General features: G+C 42.4%; 1 protein-coding gene across 1 annotated transcript; it reads right to left on the bottom strand.

The window, feature by feature from the left end:
- Window positions 1-6713: 6713 nt before the first annotated feature.
- T265_04921 (hypothetical protein) lies at window positions 6714-16197 on the bottom strand (the record flags this gene model as incomplete). The annotated part of the gene is made up of 2 exons (XM_009169789.1): window positions 6714-6847; window positions 16107-16197. 2 exons carry the CDS (start codon window positions 16195-16197, stop codon window positions 6714-6716), a joined length of 225 nt encoding a protein of 74 aa, XP_009168053.1.
- Between the last annotated feature and the right edge of the window lie 2020 nt (window positions 16198-18217).

Here is an 18217-nt window from a genome sequence, read left to right as displayed (position 1 = left end):
AAGAAAGTAACTTGCAATGAGGTCCCTAGGTGGCCAGGTTACACCCTTCTGGGGGTGTTCCAATGGCTGAATGGATCGCACGGCATGATCTGCATACGGAACTCAGAGCACTCAAGTTAATGCGGTTCAGTTTTTTCCATCCCTCTCAAAAGCGAATTGACTTGGCTGCTCGAGGGAATAAGTCTTTGCCATGCAAACAGCTTTATAATACTACCTATCCAAACCTCTATCGAACCCTTTACAGCCTTTTAGCTGTTCATGGTTGTGTTTTGTTGCATATTTATTTAGACCACCCATGGTTTGGTAAAACTACCGTCAATCTGAATGTGGTGTGAATAAAACAGTCGCCAAAAATGTGCAAATACTTTCCACTAGTTTTTAGGAGATCGCGAGTAAAAAAATCCAGCTAGTGAGCTGTTAATAAAAAATTGAGGGGTAGTTCCTGAATCGACCAGTTCTAGGACGCGGGTGTGCCACTCGAGCGTAACATACTTGGTTCCATCACATGCAACATGTCTGGAGTGAGAATCCAGCTTACATTCTCAGGTATACATTGCTGAGGAGTTTTAATAAGAGCCGAACTCTGGTTCAGTGACTGCCTGTCGGAGCGAAATAATCAAGTGGAACATAAAAACGCATGTGGCTCTTGTACTAGAGGCAATATGAAACAAAATTGTTATCTACTCATTTTTTACCTTAAATAAAAATGGTGTTAGGTACTGGTGAGATTAAATTGCTAACCTGTGAGGTTTCGTATAATAATTAGTCTAGGATTCTTCAACCCAGAATTCCGGTTTCATTGGTATGCCGTAAACTCATAGACGGTCCAAGAACCTTGTGGTGAATTTATATAGTCTCAAACGGTGGTCTCCATATTCTACCAGATATGTCTCCGTCACATGGTCACCTTGTGTTTTTTAAGAAGACTAACGACAAATGGTGACTTTTTAGAGAAGTAAGTCTGCGTGATTCTAGCAATTAAGAACTGGTCGTTCTTTCTTCTAGGTTCACTCGACTGTGAGTGGTGAGGAAGATGTGTTCCTATAGAGTAGCGAAACAATGAGAATCATGACAAATATTACCCTGCATTGCGGCACCCTACCATCCAAATATCTTGCCCTCAATCAGCATTCAGGCTGTAAGGTGTCCTAAAAATTAATTCTGTTTACCCATCTAAGGCCAAGTCATTGGTCAAGCCATGTCTAGCCCAAGAGTTCACCAGTGTGGAGCGTTAGTTTATCAGTTGCGCTGATCCCCGTGAAATCCTTGGAACCATAAGTGGTGAGCATCTATGTGTTACTGGTATAATATATTTCTGTTACGATGATATAAAAGTCTCGCCTTCACAGTTTGGGAATTTACTTCTCCAAAGAGGACAACCAGCAGAAAAAGTTCACGCTTCTCATAGTGTCTGCTTGATGGGTTGTTTTCCGTTTGGGGGTTCTCCACAACGGGAATTAATACGACTACAATAGATTGCGTGTTTTCACACAAAAGCGGCAGACGATCACGCTGAGAACTGGTATTGCACAGCTGTACTATTGCGCGTGCTGTTGTGTTGATTTAAAGGACCGATTCAAATGCAAAGTGTCTAGAGACAAGGTGGCTAATGTACTCAGCCACTTTACCAGTGAATAATCAGATGATTCAGATTTACAGATTTGACAGTATAACAAAGTTACAACGGGGTTTATGTGCTGTTGACAAAGTTATTAACGTGTGTGTTACTGTCCAGCAACAAACCAAGGCCCACAGGATTAATCCGGATAGGCCGGCGACGAAAGGGTAACTGTGCAACTAGCGATACTATGAAAAACCTTTTTACGGAAGCCCACAATGATAAACGTCGAGGCTTTCAGGGTTGGCTGCACACATCTGCGGCCGTGTCACCGGACAGATTTCAGTGATCCAGTAGTTCATGCAATTTTGTGCCTAATGACATGGTTTTGCGAAGTGCTTTCTTTTAAGTTCCTAGCTGGTCCCGATTTGGATGCAGTACTATGTGAGTTGAAATCAGTGGGCTCCGTGAAAAAAATTATAGGATCATCCGTGGTGTTATCCAACACCAGATGAACACAGTTAAATAGCTTTTGGATAACAGATTGTGGACGCTATTAAAATGAGGTCTCATACATATAGGAATATCTTCTTAAGGAACTACCACCAAATGAAAACGTGGATTCGACGAATGTATGGGACCATTCCAAGGTTTTTAGTGGTGATTTCTCACAACCACGTTGTGCTGCTTTTGATGACACTGTGGATGGCATGATTTTTTCATGTTCGTTTGACCACAACCACTTATTCCGTTGTCCATTAATGAATTTTGGTTACTTTGGCACTGAGAATAGGACTACAGACTAACCGGTACAAAAACTTCAGTTGACGTATGTTGGAAAAATGAGAATAATTTATTTCTTGTATTTCTCTAGAAAAAGCATCAGAAACCGTTTGTTAATGCGTGGTCGCACATCAAACATATGACCGAACACTGGGGTACATTGTGTAAATCAAGCATGTAGACCACTACAGCAATCGAGGGGCTCAAAGACCAGGATTTTTTTCTTTTTTTAAAAGCTCACAAGTTGTGTATGTATTTTCCCTGTTAATGATTACAACAGACTCGAGAAAATCGATGCGATCAGAGGCTATACTACAAAGCTTGACTTACATCGTCATCAAGTCATCCCTACGAAAACAAATCAACACACAAACAAAAATTATTTCCTTTGTTCACGACAGGATGCGCCTATTTGGACCTCACTATATTTGGGCGCAAGATGCCATTGCAAATACTTTGTCTTCGATAAGAACAGCGGAAATAGTCAATAAGAAGGAATCCGGGGAAAATTTGTGCCGTACTGAGTTGTTATTAATTTGCCCATGACTACAAACACAAGCTGTTGGTGAAGTTCAGTTCTTTGTAAATTGCATCCACGCTAGCCTCCGTCTCAACGATATTCAGTCGAATATATCACTAACACCGACATAAATTACTTTCAATTTTGTGTTCAAGTAACACTGACGGGTACAAAAGGCCCATGCCCCTCCGACAATCTACTAAGGAAGAGCAAAATCGGTCGTGGGCTGCCTTAGAGCTTCTGCAACCTTACAGGTAATTTTGTTATGTCAACAAAATAAGTCAGTGACTGTTTTGTTGCCAGTCTCTATCTAACTTGAATGGCTGCCACAAAATTGCAACTAGTTCAGAACATCAACACTGCACTGCCATATTTGTCTTTCAGTTTTAAAATAGGCCTTTCGTGCAGTGAATGAAAATAGGTTAGCTAGGTTGGCCACCACCAGTCTAATTTTGAGCACACAAAAAAATCAGAAAAGTTGTGCAAAGTTCAGGGATGTGTGGTTTCACATTCTCTAGACCTAAAAGCTATCCCATCAAAGGGGAGTGTGGTTGTACAAACAGTACACCGTGAATAACACAGTTGGTTTTTTCTCTTCCGTTTAGATAGTTGCAAGTGCCGGCTGTACAAGTATATCCGGAGAGAGACAGTAAGCTTAGTAGCATGTCAAACTTTATTTTTCAAACAACAAGATGCCGGAACCTAACCTCTATACGGTATCTGATAAATTTTAAGTGTCAGGTTATTAGGCACTACTGAGTACAAACATACGAGCTCTTCTGATTGTCCCATGGCTTTGTCTTGCTAGATGGAGGTAATCTTTTAAAAACCTACATCGGCGTTTCACTGTGAGAAAAAGTTTAGGGTATGTCGATTTCGTGGGGTATGTAGCCTCGAGTATAATCACTTAATTTCCGCGAATTTTGTCGTGCTCTACGGTCTTTTTTAGACAGTTCATTCTAAATGTATCACAAAGATCATACTCCACCATGCAGCAGCACGAGTCGTCTAACTTTGTTCGTCACCAAACAAATATTTTCCCTAGGATTTCCAGTTTTTTTCGCCATCGAGTGAATGTGGTCTTGCATATATGTCTTTTTTTTCTTTTCTACTCCCTCGAGTCTACATGAACCAGGGGAGTGCTGACTACCACCCACGATTTAATAGCCAATTCAATGGTCGGTGTGCCACCTGGTTTGGCGTAAAAATATGGGACTATATATGCGGATCCGAACTTCTTGCATTTGTACATACTGTTGTTAGCAAAAATTGTCGGTTTATGAGGTGCCTCGAGCTTTTCAATGGTAAATACTGAACAACTGCTTTGACTGTCATCCTGGCGTACTACCAACTGTCTTCTACCATGAAAAGAACTTGTACTCCGAAGAGATGTTAGCCGAACGATCTGATTTACTTGAACTTCAAATACGAAAACCAAGGTAATTGTATCCACATTAGTGAACCTCGGTATAACATTTTGGCGTCTAGATACTATTAACTACTATTAAAAACTAAACTTAGACGTCGTCCTCTGATGCGTGTTTTGGTTCTGGACTAGCTTATTCGGCTGGTCCGTTCTTTGATCCATGAAGAAACGGTTTCAACATGGTGAAAGTATGATCGCACTGGATTTTGCTCTGAATTCAGTTTTGACTACAAGTGATGTCAGTTTGTATCAAAAAGCCTAGAAGCACTGTAAAGCCGTTTTTTCCTTATTGGGAATCATCGAAATTGCGTATTTCACGAAATCTCAGGGCCATTCGAAACCGTGGTCTCTCGGCCAGTAGTTGAAAACAACGATTCAAACACTAGCGCCTGATTAGTAGTGCAGTTAACTCGCAGTTGGACGGGACATGGCGTCACTCGTCGTTCAGTGATGTAATCCGCCGCTGATTATACCCAGTTGTACGATGCTTCTCGGCCTTTCATCATACACTGGCTTCACTCACAAGACGAAATCCGTATTCGAAATTCCGAAAAGCTCATCACACTACCAACGACCTATCAGAGGAATAACAATAATACAAGACAAGTGGAACTTTTGTCTGAGGCTTCAGTACTTAACTACTTGATGTGGATTCCGTGGATGAGCGATAAACAGAGCTATATATCCTGTCTAAGTGCGAGTTAATCACATTGCTGATTAGTCGCTGGGCAACGAGCGGCTAAGTGTTCATCATCGCGGGTTCCAAACTTCTTGGAGTTCCGTGAGAAGCGCACCACTGATGATTTCCAGTAAGAATGAAACAGTCGTACACTGCTTCTCGGTTTTTCAGCAAAGAATGGTGTCACCTGCAGGACGAAAATACTGTTAACCAGTCTCAAAATCTCTTCACTGAACCAAAAATTATTTTAGTGTTGGAAAATATTTAGAAGGCAAAGCTAGTCCATTCTTCGAGTTGCCGTTTTGGAGGAAGACACCTGTAATACGAACAAACTACCCAAACCAAGGAATAGTCGTATATAAATTCTTACCTAGATTTAGGAGCTGTGTTCGGACAACTAATACGACAACAAGAAAGCAACCTCCGATCCATATATTCGATGGTGAAATTGTTTTCTTCTCCCAGTATTATCATGCCAAAATGGCACACTCCAAATTAAATCAACAAGACGTTTGACTGCATATAGCCGTTCTTCCGGTTGCACCTTCCGGCAATTTGAGTGTTACTCAATTGTCAAGAGTATAGGCTTATTAGCAATTACCAAACGTATCACACTGGTTGAATCGGTCTGTGCAGAATGGTCAAAGAGAAAAACATTATTGAATACCACTCCGGTTGCAAAAAAAGAACTCACGGATGATGATGAGGCAAAGTGTCCACACTGTATGGATGATTATTTTGAACCAACAGTCCTTTTTATGGACACATCAGGCATGCTTTCCCATCTCTGCTGTCCGGTAGCGCGTACAAAATTAATTGAAAAAGCCTAAACGTGCGTGTCCACTCTGTCACTTTGAACAGCTTCTCTGATATAGCTTACCGAAATTTAACGCGACCGTATGCGAGCGAAGGTTGTAATATCATTTTGACAGGTAGTCATATTTCCCAAGTCTAAACAAGTGCAGATGTGTGTTGTCCCGGAAAACACTCACGGAACTTCTCGCCATGCCGAAAATGTTTTGCAAAATCTTGATGATTAAACACCCTATGGTGGTAGTCTTCGTGGCTCAATGTCAAAACACGAAACCATTTTCAAAGGATATTAAAATTAATGATGATAATAACAATAATACTGTATTGACAATGAGATGGAACCTTCCTTTCTGTCCAATACATCGAAATGTGTTACATCTGACCAGGGTAATGGAGCAACCGTCCTTACCCGATTAGCTGAGTATTACTACCAAATAGAGTTGAAACAATTGCTTTATCATTCAGCTATGCACGATAAAACAAATGTAAGAAGTATAAAGTCCAAAGTCAGTCAGCTCTTGGTGGACATCTATGTTAAAGTTATAGCTAGGGTTCATGAAGGAAACTACACACAAGGTTGCTGAAAACTCTTCGGCAGCCTACGACCGATTTCGCCCTTGTTGGGGCTCATCAGGTAGGCGCAGTCCCCGGATTTCCGTCAACCTTATGTTCTACTTAAACCCAAATTGGACTGTTTTCGAGAAATACACTCATTTTGGTTTTCACGAGAGACTCAACAGAATCCCTCGTTTATGATATGAGCCCCAAGAAGGGCGAAACCGGTCGTGGGCTGTCGAAGAGTTTTCAGCAACCTTATGAGTAGTTTCCTTCATAAAAACATATTGCGGCATCTCGAATATTATACTAACTGAATCACGAGGTAGCCTGTGTGCCGCACATTCGGTTGTAGAATATCATAAACGAAAGTTTCAGTTTAGTCTCTCGTGAAAACCAAATTGATTTGCGAATGAGTGTAGTTCTCGATACCTAGGGTTGTTTGTGGAATCCGAGAAGTTTGTTCATACCTGGGATCATCGTCATCACCCGTGATAGAGCACTGATACTTCACTGACCGATTGTAAGAGAGAGAGTATAAAAAATATGGAGAACCGACTCAATACTAGTCTGCTACAATTTTTCAAGCTGTCTTCCCCTCCAGACACTCGGTCAGGCAATCTGAATGGAAGCTTCCGAAAATATCACTATTGGCTTCGAATGGCTGCTACATCTTGCAGCGTCTCTCGCCAGGTATAGAAAGCATGACAGGCACGCCAACCTGGAATTCGTATGGACCGACGGTACCCGGACTGTTCGCGCTTAACTTAATGCCTCACAACACGGCAACGATTGACCCTTACCAAATTACGCACAATTTGCTGTTCAAGTAGGAGATAGGGTTGACTGAGACTCGATGACTGTCACTGCGCTTACCTGATGAGCTCCAAGAAGAACACTTCCGGCAGAGGGCTGCGTAACGGTTTTCATCAACTCCATGAGTAGTGCGTTCTGTCAAGAAGGTACAGTGCTGTTTAGAATATCCGGATATTTGAAACATGATGTGGGTTCTTTCATCACATGCAGCCGAAGAACATCATAAACATGAGTTTCAATTGGGTCGCTCATCAACGCTAATGCAATTTCAAATTAACTGTACTTCGTCACGTGATCTATTCTTCGTCAAATCCCATAGGTAGTGCTGTGACAACAAAGCTTTTTTGATGTGCCTACTTTAATCTAGATGAAAGTTTATGTCTTCTTTTTGGAGGAAACTCAGTTGAAGAATAATAAAATCACAACATTCAGTTTATAGTGGACCGAATTTCCCATTGTGAAATGAATTGACTGTATGTTGGATCTAAAATGATTCTGATGTAAGGAATTTGAATAAAATGCTGTCGACCCACTCTCTGAAACCCAAAGATCCACAAAATTTGCAAACACATTGCCCATCATAGTCTGACTTTAGTCTTACTTTAGTCTGACTTAGTTTCGTATCGCCATGCGTCAGTCACGGCACTGACGATTGATTCGAACTCCGAGTGATTAATAGGATGCACATTGAAAATGCAACCAAAAGTGGAATGAGTAGAACTGCAAACAGTGTGAAACCCCAAACCACAAGCGAACTTCGGTAAAAAAGACACCTGATCCATTCTACTTAGTCATGGTGACTGCTTGTTGTTGGCCGCATTTCTTTACGGTTAGAAAATGAATTCCCAGGTATCTGATAGAAAAACCTGAAGTCGTGATCGTAAACCACAACACTTATGCTCAAGGAAGGGATAAGCAAAAATCACTAATTAATAAGCATACTGGTCCATAAGTCAACACATTCGCCCGTCTATAACAACCCTGTCAATCGATTCACACTGTGGTCGACTTATAAAGGTTTAAAAACTAGGAAAATACCCTTGGGACTAGCCGTCCTCCACATGAAAGTGGTCTCTTTCGGAACCACGGACATTTGGATGATATTTCGTTCTCATTTAGATCAGACGTTTGTAAACCGATGAATCGCGGAAACAGGGAATAAGCAACAAGCATGGTAGACAGACAATATTCTGGTGAGCTTGTTTAATTCCGAGGCACCTCGTTCAGCTAGCTGCTGTCAACATATCAGGAATTTAGGTTAATTTACGACAAATCACCTGAAAATAACCAAACGGAATGGAAACCCGATATGGTGGAGATGTGAAAGTTAAGATTGTGACAAACACCCTCACTTGCAAATCATTTTGGGTTCCATGTGGACCCAAGTATAAATCTGGTTTATCATGTTCTTCAATTGAATGTGCTGCACACAGGCCGCCTCATGTTTCAGTTGGTATGATATTTGAGATATCGCAGTATATTTTCATAAATGGAGCTACTCGCAAGGTTGCTCATGACCTGTTTCACACTTTTTGGGGCTCATCAGCAAGGCGCAGTTCCCGCGTTCCCGTTAAACTGATGTTCTACTTGAGTCAAAATTGGACTGAATGCGACAAATATGCTCATTTGCAAATCGCTTTTGTTTTCACGGGAAACTCAAGTGGAACCCTCGTTCATGATGTTCTTCAACTGAATGTACTGCACACAGGCCGAATCATGTTTCAGTTGAGTTCAAGTAGGAAGTCCGGGGACTGTGCCTACCTGATGAGCCCCGAGAAGGGCCAGACTGCTCGTGGGCTGTCGGAGAGTTTTCAGCAACTTCGTGGGTGGTTTCGTTTATGGAAGTTAACATTGTTCTTCGGACTCGTATTCGAATCGATACAGTTTAGGCTAGGTTATCAAACCGGAAAGAAAATGCATGGTAAATATATAGCTAAATGAAGGGAACAAGAGAAAACAATGGGATCGCCCAATTATACTCACTCCGGAATTTCAAATCGCTACAGTCCCAGCAAGCAGTCTTCATCCAGCCATTATTTAAAGCCGATGACGTTTCATAAGGACCGATCGTGACATTCAGGATACTATACAAATAGCGTTTGTGAAATCAAACTAGAATGCAACAAAATGTTGCTTCTTATTATGAGTTATAATCTACTTAACTCGATCATCTCAGAATACATTTATACTTACTGGTGTATACGCAGAAACACATACATAAAGTAGGAAAACGTTTACCAGTGCGCGCAACGGAGCACGGACCAAAATAGCTGACAAGGTCTGTTGATATATAACCCAGGACAACAATAAAACCATCTGGATTTTAGTGTGTAGGCATACGTGGTGGACTCCGGATCGTTACGGACAGTAAAATGCTTTATTTCCCTGGACAGAGCTGGTGGTCGTACGAAGTATGCACTCAAATGTTTGAATTCAGAAAAAGTGGATTCAAAAGCATATCCAGGCTGTCTGCGCTATTGAAATAAACTTGAACGTTCCACCCCCCGCTTCCTGTTCCAGTTTTCTGACCGATTTGCTTTTATTGCTATGTTTGATACGTATTTACGTACCGATTCGATGTACTCACCCAAGTTGTTTTCGTTCAAAGACATATCCGATTAAATTCAGTATACCCCCTTTATACATCTCCACTTTATCCAGTTAACCTCATGAGATGCGATAATTGCTACAGAATTCCATACTTGTTTGACGTACAGACGGTAGATGAGGAAGTTAGATGACTTCACCCAATTGGATCGGATTATGACTCGTTCTCCGTGCTTTTCTGAGACATTGCAGTAACTTACGCCGACCCAAAGCTCTTATTTTTCGTTAGAAAAATTAAATAACCAGCTAAGGAGTGGAACAACACTATTTTTTAACAAAGATTTGGCAGATGCAAAGAAATGACCCGTCTGGTTTTGTGAACGAATCACCGTTCTTTTAGAATTACCACATTTGAGAACGATTTTCAGAGAAACGTTTTACAAGCACCACCCGGTTGTAATGGTAGCAGTGAGCCGCTTTGAATAAGTTGAAAGAAAACAGCGTAAACAGCGTTTATTTAAACCTGAAATATCCATTTCATAAAATATGAAAGTGCATGCATATATTCCACTGAAATAATTCATCAAGCGTTTTGCTTTCCTACTCATTTGTTTATCAGCGATATTCGGTCCTCACTAGCCAGATCATCATGAAACGTGGGCTGAAACGCTACCGACTTTCGGCTTGTTGACGTGCGCTTCACAATAGCGACTTTTTGTCCCGCAATCCTGACAAAAGAAACCCTGTACTTTCTGATTAGGTGGGCTGCTAGGTATTTTACCATATAAAACGCGTCCTCCGTCTCAGATTGTATAAACAATTTCCTACTGATCTGTTTTGTTCCACCAGCTTCAGTACGTACATGAGAAGTGCGGCGAGATTTGCAGATCCTCGTAGCTTGACCACACCAGCGAAAGCACTTCGAATCTTCCCAGGTTGCGCGGGAGCTTCCGTACCAAATGACGAAAACAAAAGTACACAGGAAAAGCTCAATTACTAACATGGCACTTTCAAAGCTGTTTGTTGTCATCCAAGCAATGAGATTGGGGTTTTTTGTTTCATCTTCTATCACAGTGCTCACCAGTGTTGTTGCCAGAAATGCAACCCAGACTAGAACTCTGACAGTGCAGACCAATACGGCTTGGAGAGTTACCACCCGCAATTCCTGCAAGGAGGTCTCCAAATTCCGTTTGAAATCCTTCAACAGTAAAGCAATCCACTTGGTCCACTTACATCCGTAGTGTAACTGGTATAGTAAGGCTTCCTCGTACTTCATTTGGCGCCACAATGGAACACACATGAGCAGTGTAGCAGCACACTCCAAGATACCCTCACAGAATAAAATCTGATGTATGGTAAAGAAGGTGTGGTAGACTTTAGGCCATTGAGGATCGGGTAAACAGAGAACTACTCCACCCGCCTGCCAAATTCCATAAACGGCTAGAGAAGGGTAAGACTGCGTCAGACTGCGCATGATCGCAGCAGCTATCCATCCGAAAACTGTCCAGCCTGTTTCCAAATCTTTTTTTGTTACGCGACTAGAATGGAGGGTAAAAACACTGAACATTATTAGATTGGTTCGGAGGCTGCTAAGAAAGACTGATAATGCGTGAATAATCTTGCATCTGACATACCCTTTCATATGCGGTGCTTGGAGGTTGTAACCCCACCATGGAGAACCGAATGTGGCGAAACAATACAGCAGGCCGATAATGTGGAGACGTAGCAAGTCTGTGAGGCAAATGGCGATACCCCAAATGGAAAGTCGGAAATATTGATGACGCATCCTGTGGATGAGTAGCAAAATTAGTAGACAACCCATTGTACCCATAATTACTGTCGGAATAGCTAGTAACCCAACAATTTGAGAAGATCTGTAAACGATTTTCTTTTCGCCTGAAAGTTCCTTGAAACAATGAAACAAAGATTCCAGTTCACGATGAATAAAGCATAAATCGAAAGGCTGTTCTTTTTGAGTGATCTCTGATTGGTTCGTAAGGGATATGTCACTCTGGTTAGGAGTAACTGTCGAGAATAGCTGACCTGTTTCTTCCATGATAGTAGAGTGAAGCCAATATTATTGCAAACGAGTATTTGAAATGATCACGTGACGCAACTTTCATGATCGATCAGTTAGACTGAGGTTATTAGCAGAGCTCAGTCGGACGGATTGCAAAATCTTTGAAAGCATCCTGCCAACATCCTGCACCTCTTCGTAAAAATATCAGTCGTCACAGGCAATTGTGACGCCACTGTGATGGTACCAATTCACCAGACCTGTCCGGATTACTGGTAGCTGAATGATGCATGTACCAGATGGGGTGCTCGGCGATCCAACGCAGTCGTTAAACAAAGCAACCTAACCTACAACCTTATCGTTCACAAAACTAAGTATACCCACCCTTTCACGAACGTTTATGCAGTATACCCCTATCAGTCGTCGGTGCATGTGGCCTTCCTTTCTTTTTCTAACAACCAGTTAGCGAACAGACTCAACATCTGCAGGAGTTAGTTGTCTATGGTTAAGCATCACAGTCATAAGCCGAAGATGTTTACCTCAGCTGACTTTGCACGGTTCCCATAGTACTTGCTCGTTCATTTGGAAATGCTAGGAAAACGGATCACTGGGTGCTAAATTGTTCCGGAATACTGTCTCTGTTGAGATTTCCCATAGCGAACTTTGAGTCACACGTAGGTTTGACGACACCGAATATCGAAACGAAGAATTGGGCTCGAAAGTCTACCGTACTCTTCACACAAAACTAAGTAAGATTATATAACAAACTTCAATTTTCCACGTTCGTGGCGTCAACACGTTCGCAAGTCCGTCACTGGTCGACACTGTGAAGTGGCAAGGTCCGCAAACCAGACAACGGCGTGCGGAATTTTGGTTCGGTAGTGTTGCGTCCATCGCTTCCTAGACCAGTCCGATCAGCAGGCCTGGCACACGAAGAACGCATAGGTAAGTAGGTCGACTGCGCACGTTCAAACATACACATACTAGTATACATGAGTGTCAGATGGGATGGACTTGTGGCAAAGTGAATGGCAGCTACAGGTGAGCAAAACCAGTGGAGATCCAAAGTACATGGCCGAAATAAGCAAAGGAATTATTATGAAATCAAGTTGGAAAAGCCCGAATATCAGTCTCCGTTCTGTGAGAGTAGAGCAAGTAATCAGAAGGGTCAAAAGTGAAAACTCACAAGGGGATACACAATTTTTTTCTGCCCTACATTTCTGTCACTACCATTTTTCGACACGGTATGCTTGGGTAAACCAACGCTACCCTTTGGTCAGATATTAACCAACTGATTTACGAAACTGAGGACCTCAATTCGGACGTCCACTTTGGTCACAAAATCTTAATAATTGAACTAAGCAGTCGAGTCGATCGCCTCGAGTGAGATAAAAAAAACTGCACCCACACTCTACCGGAAGATGGAAAAAGCATTCAGAATGGGAAGTGAGTTGGGAGAAATCATGCCCTCCCAAGTCCTATACAGTTCTTGAAAAGTACAATGTGAAGAATCATTTAATTGGAGGAAATCATATTTATGGGGCTTTCACAAATTCTGAGGTGATCCGTAATGATTTTCGTGGCCAACACTGATATATCATACATTCCTGGGAACGTCGCTTGGAAGTGACGTAGACGTCCTAGACGTTACTGCCTACGAAAACTGTTTGTTTAGACCTTGCAATGATGAAACGTTCGCTTTGCAGTATGGAGGGCTAGAGAAAATGCTCTGAAAGCAATCCGGAAAGGTTCACTCATTTCATCGTCATTCGTCAAAGGTGTACAGGAATAATTGTATTTCAACCCGATCAATGGGGCACTTTGTAATAACGAAGAGCTTCATTGCCAGTTCTCTTTGTGTCATTGATTTCTTGGGGTATTTTACCTTAGGCATAAATACATTGAATTATGGCTACGGGGCGTGTTCACTACAGTGAGTGAACAGTTTATCGAAACAACGTTCGCATGGCCACAGCGTTAACAAAATGTGCTAACACAATAGATCGCTACCGATGTATCAGACCGGGAGCTCCTGACATGTTGACTGACCCCTTCCTTCACACGATATCGTCCAACGTCTGTACTTGTTGCCTTGCTGTATTTGTGACCGTGGTTGTGACGGGCCTAGCAACATCGCTGCCAGCTTTGAGATGACCACAACAATGAATGCTGTGCAGCGCAGTGGATTTGCTTAATGGTTCTGACCCAAAAGCTCGGCACTTAAATGGCGAAGCTGGTTACTTCATCCTGAGGCGCAAGGTATTCGCACAATGGAATTGAATTTTCGAAAGCCACAACGTGCCCCTGATGGACTGAAACTGACAGACAAGTGAGTTCAGAATACCAGTCCAAACTTTTGAGCCCCATCTAGGCATCCTGGAGTCCCAGTAATGCTTGGGAAGTATTCCATCAGGATTTTGCCGGCAGAGTTATGATTTCTTCAGTGGATCATGAGATTTGGTGAGCTGCGAAAACATGTGCGTCGATTAGGATGGTTTTTTGCATGAGCATATAGGTAACAAAACGCAAGATTTTGACTTACAAAGTTTTATTCTACTCGCAAATGTTTTGCAGCTAAGAGCACTGCGCGGCTAAGAAGTTCCTCGCCCTGAAGCTCCAGCTCAAATGGATCAGACTACAACCTGAGAATGTTACCCCACTGCATGTTTGCTCTCCCCTAGCGGAATTTCACAATAATGCTGTTTTTGCGCACCAACCAATCATTGGCTTCATGGGAGATTCAGGTATCCTGTAGAGACTTGGTTTTCATGGCTAGTCAGCTTACTTGGGGCGATTGACATGCGAATTCAAAAAGTTTCGAGTATTTAAAGTTTGAAACACCTGTGACAATGGACCTCGGCATTCAAAGTGTGCCCCATCGCATGTACCACGTATTTGTCTTGGCGTACGGAGAAGTGTGTAGCATGGCCTTCGCAATTGTTGGCTGTGGGTGATCCACTGAACCCTCAACCAGAGAGTGCGCGGATGTCACGAATCTGCAGCCTCCATCAACATCCGATGGTCAACAACTGCGATGAACGATTGTGACGTGACTTTCTCTCAACTTCCGCACTTTCTATTCAATGTCGTGTGGCTGTCCTCACATAGTTTTGGTGTTCATTCAAATCTCCCTGTATAGTGATAGCAGTAGTTACCGGGACAAGATATCGCGGAATTATATAAGATCAAATAATATCATTCTGTTCAACGCTTGCTTCAGATTCATTGTCAAGACCCACCTCTTAAGGCTTACAAAAGTATCAATCCTTCAAGTGCTGAACGCCGACATCCTTCTGTTGAGTACGGGGAAGCGGGGAGGGGTTGGAGGGACGAGCGTAAATCCCAGGATGAACTGCTGCGAGTCAGTGGAGTCATGCATCGGCTGGAGACGTTGATTCTCTACCAGAACCAGAATGTTCAGCAATACGTTATCCCAAGCTACTGTATCCCCCTGTTTGCCTATTCTATACAGTACCAACTTGGGTTGGTGATTTACACGACAGACATTTGACTATTTGTTCACGTCTCACACTCATTGCCACCGGTTGCACGAGAAGCTGTCTGTTCACCACTCCACTGCCAATGTGACTGATGAGTGCTTCTTGTTGGTCTTATCTGAAATCAAACGTGTGACGGTCAGTACCGATTTTAAGTAGCCCTCTACTGGCCACGAGCCACTGGACCAAGGTCCCGAGTCGCTCTGCTCAGGAAGTGTCCGAGTTCGTTTCATCCTGCACCTGAATACTTACTGGTCCGTGTCAGTTTAGTTGAATATCTAGCTTGCAGCTAGCTTGCAGTAGGAGTTGCAGATCACTCTGTCTTTAACAAACGTCTGGTTGCTCTGTTTATCACATTCGTTCGAAGCTGTCCACCTGTTCCCGCACTCCCCAATAGACCTCAATGGTCTGAAGGCACTTGCGAACCTTTTGCGTCCTCCCTATGCCCAACTGTTTGTTACTTCCATAAGTTCGCTTAACTGGGACTACTAACTCGATTACCACGCCGAGATCGTCACAATGGTTGTTCTATACGGCTATCCGAATTTCTAGTCGCTCGCTAATATACCAGTACCAAAGCTGCAACTAAAAAGTGTAAACCCAGATCCTACTGCACATATGCTGTTTCCTACATTATCTCTGTCAGAACCGACATATTCAGTACCCAACGTCTCAAGCACACATGGTCCAACAGATATCCATTCTAAATTCGGTTAGAGACACGATAGGTGAAATTCGCCTTACTGGCCCAAAATGCAATGCAATCGGACATCACAAATTCATTTAGATCATCACCAGGTTTTCTTCTAACATTGAGTTCCAAATCCAATCGAGATCTCCGCTAAAAGACCTTCCAGAAGTTACCGAAATACTTTTCATAAGGAAAACTACTCACACGGTTGCTGAAAACTCATCGAGAGCAATCTTTCAGCAACCTTGTGAGTAGTTTCCTCTATAAAAATATACTGCGATATCTCGAAAATCATGCCAACTGAGCCGTGAGGCGGCCTGTGTGCAACACATTCAGTTGTAGAATACCATAAACGAGAGATTCAGTTAAAATCTCTCGTGAAAACCAAATTGATTTGCAAATGAGTGTATTTCTCGAAATAATTTCTCATTCCACAGTCTGCACATTGTGTACGGTCAGCTTCAGATACGAGATCCGCATCATTTTTCCACAGTATTCCCAGTTTTCACCAGCACATACACAAATCGCTGCATGGTGGTTTTCAAGTCCAAATGCATTAACTCTGTGACAGCTAAGTCTAGACATGGATGAGTTTATTGAGATAGATGAAAAGAAGGTTTGTAGCCAACAGTGACGCTCCATCAATTAGCGGGACTATGCTGATGCCGGACGAACGTCACATGAATCACGGAAAAATGTTCGCAATATGACAATCACCACCACACAACGATCACGCGAACAAAACAGACAATGTAATAATACTCTCATTCGAACAGCCATGGATGACTACCAAAGTGTAATATCTATGCATTGCGTCCTGCGCGTGGCCTTGGGTTTTTAGTTCCAAACGGTCTAGACACGCTGACTGACGACAGTTCGTTATAGGAGTGCGGAATGTGTCCACCGTACACCCTAGCACTCACTGTTCCTGAACTATCTAGATACATAACTTACGATCAAACACCAGTCAGGTCTGAATTCAAAGTACATCTGGGCACATAAGGACATGGATATCTTTCAATCTATTGTGTCTGTCATCAAGAAACTGGCTAGTCCCCAAGACATTAATTCTATGTCCACCGCCTCCGCGCGACACGCCTTCCAGGATGTGATCTGCATTCTCCCCACTGTCCACGGTTGGTGGCGCTGTCAATCGATATCAATGACCTTGTTATCATTTTTGTTCGTGTAACCGTTGTGTGGTGCTGACTGTCACATTGCGAACATTTTTTCCGCGATTCATGTGACGTTAGTCTGGCATCAGCATAGTCCCGCTAATTGACGGAACGTTACTGTTGGCTACAAACCTTCTTTTCATCTATCTCAATAAACTCATACATGTCTAGACTTAGATGTCACAGAGTTAATGCATTTGGACTTTAGAACCACCATGTACCGATCTAGGTATGTTCTGGTAAAAACAATACTATTAGTTATTGTGATTTTTTTATGTTGGACGCTGCCGTCATAACATCTGCATGCCGAGTCTGCCTTACCGATGAAAAAATGGTTCGGAAATTTCCACTAAATGCTTCAATATATTTCTCAAGATGACTGGATTGCTAATTTTATTGACAATAGATGTTTTGAGTTCCCTACAAATATGCATTGTTTTTTGGGGCTACCATGCTAAAGGACGGTCCTCACTTTGGTAATCTTAGCTTTTTTCGAATCCTCCTCTGATGTTCATCTGGACACCTGAAAAGCAAAGCGATTTCCTCGAGAATTCTTATGTAAAATAGCAGAAGGCTATTACGCGGAGAGTTGGGAATCTTCGAGTGATATAGTCAGGACTAGTTCACAGGACTAATTCATAGGTACGACCGTAATCTACATGACTTTATCGGAAAATTCGTGTTGGTTTATCCCATTAATTATTGTGGTGCTTGTGGGAGCAACAATACTCCGACCCGAGTCCGCGCTTGAAAGATATGGAAAGTGCAACCATATCTGACGCTTAAGAAGAGCACCGTTCAGTCGGTAGCATTTTGGACGGAAACGATTCTCCGTCACCTCCTTTGGACCTCCTCATCATTTGGTATGAATCTGTATTGAACTTATTAGAGGGACAGAATTTTGGCGAAAGGCGCTGAAGAGGAATTTGTCCACAGAACGATGAGGAGCGTTGTTCTTCCATATCAGCTTGGAGCGCAGTGTTAGTGTACCATTTGGTGCAATCACTGAAAGACTTCCGAATCACTGATGTTTAGCCAAAACAGCTGGTGATATTCAAGCAAGGGGGAACTAAACAAAGTGACGGATAATAAATGATGCCAATTTGATTCAATTTTTGGATAAAATCAAAGTATCCGTGT

The sequence above is a fragment of the Opisthorchis viverrini genome, assembly GCF_000715545.1.
Source record: "Opisthorchis viverrini unplaced genomic scaffold opera_v5_90, whole genome shotgun sequence".
NCBI lineage: Eukaryota > Metazoa > Platyhelminthes > Trematoda > Opisthorchiida > Opisthorchiidae > Opisthorchis > Opisthorchis viverrini.
This window is presented reverse-complemented; position numbering and strand designations above follow the sequence as displayed.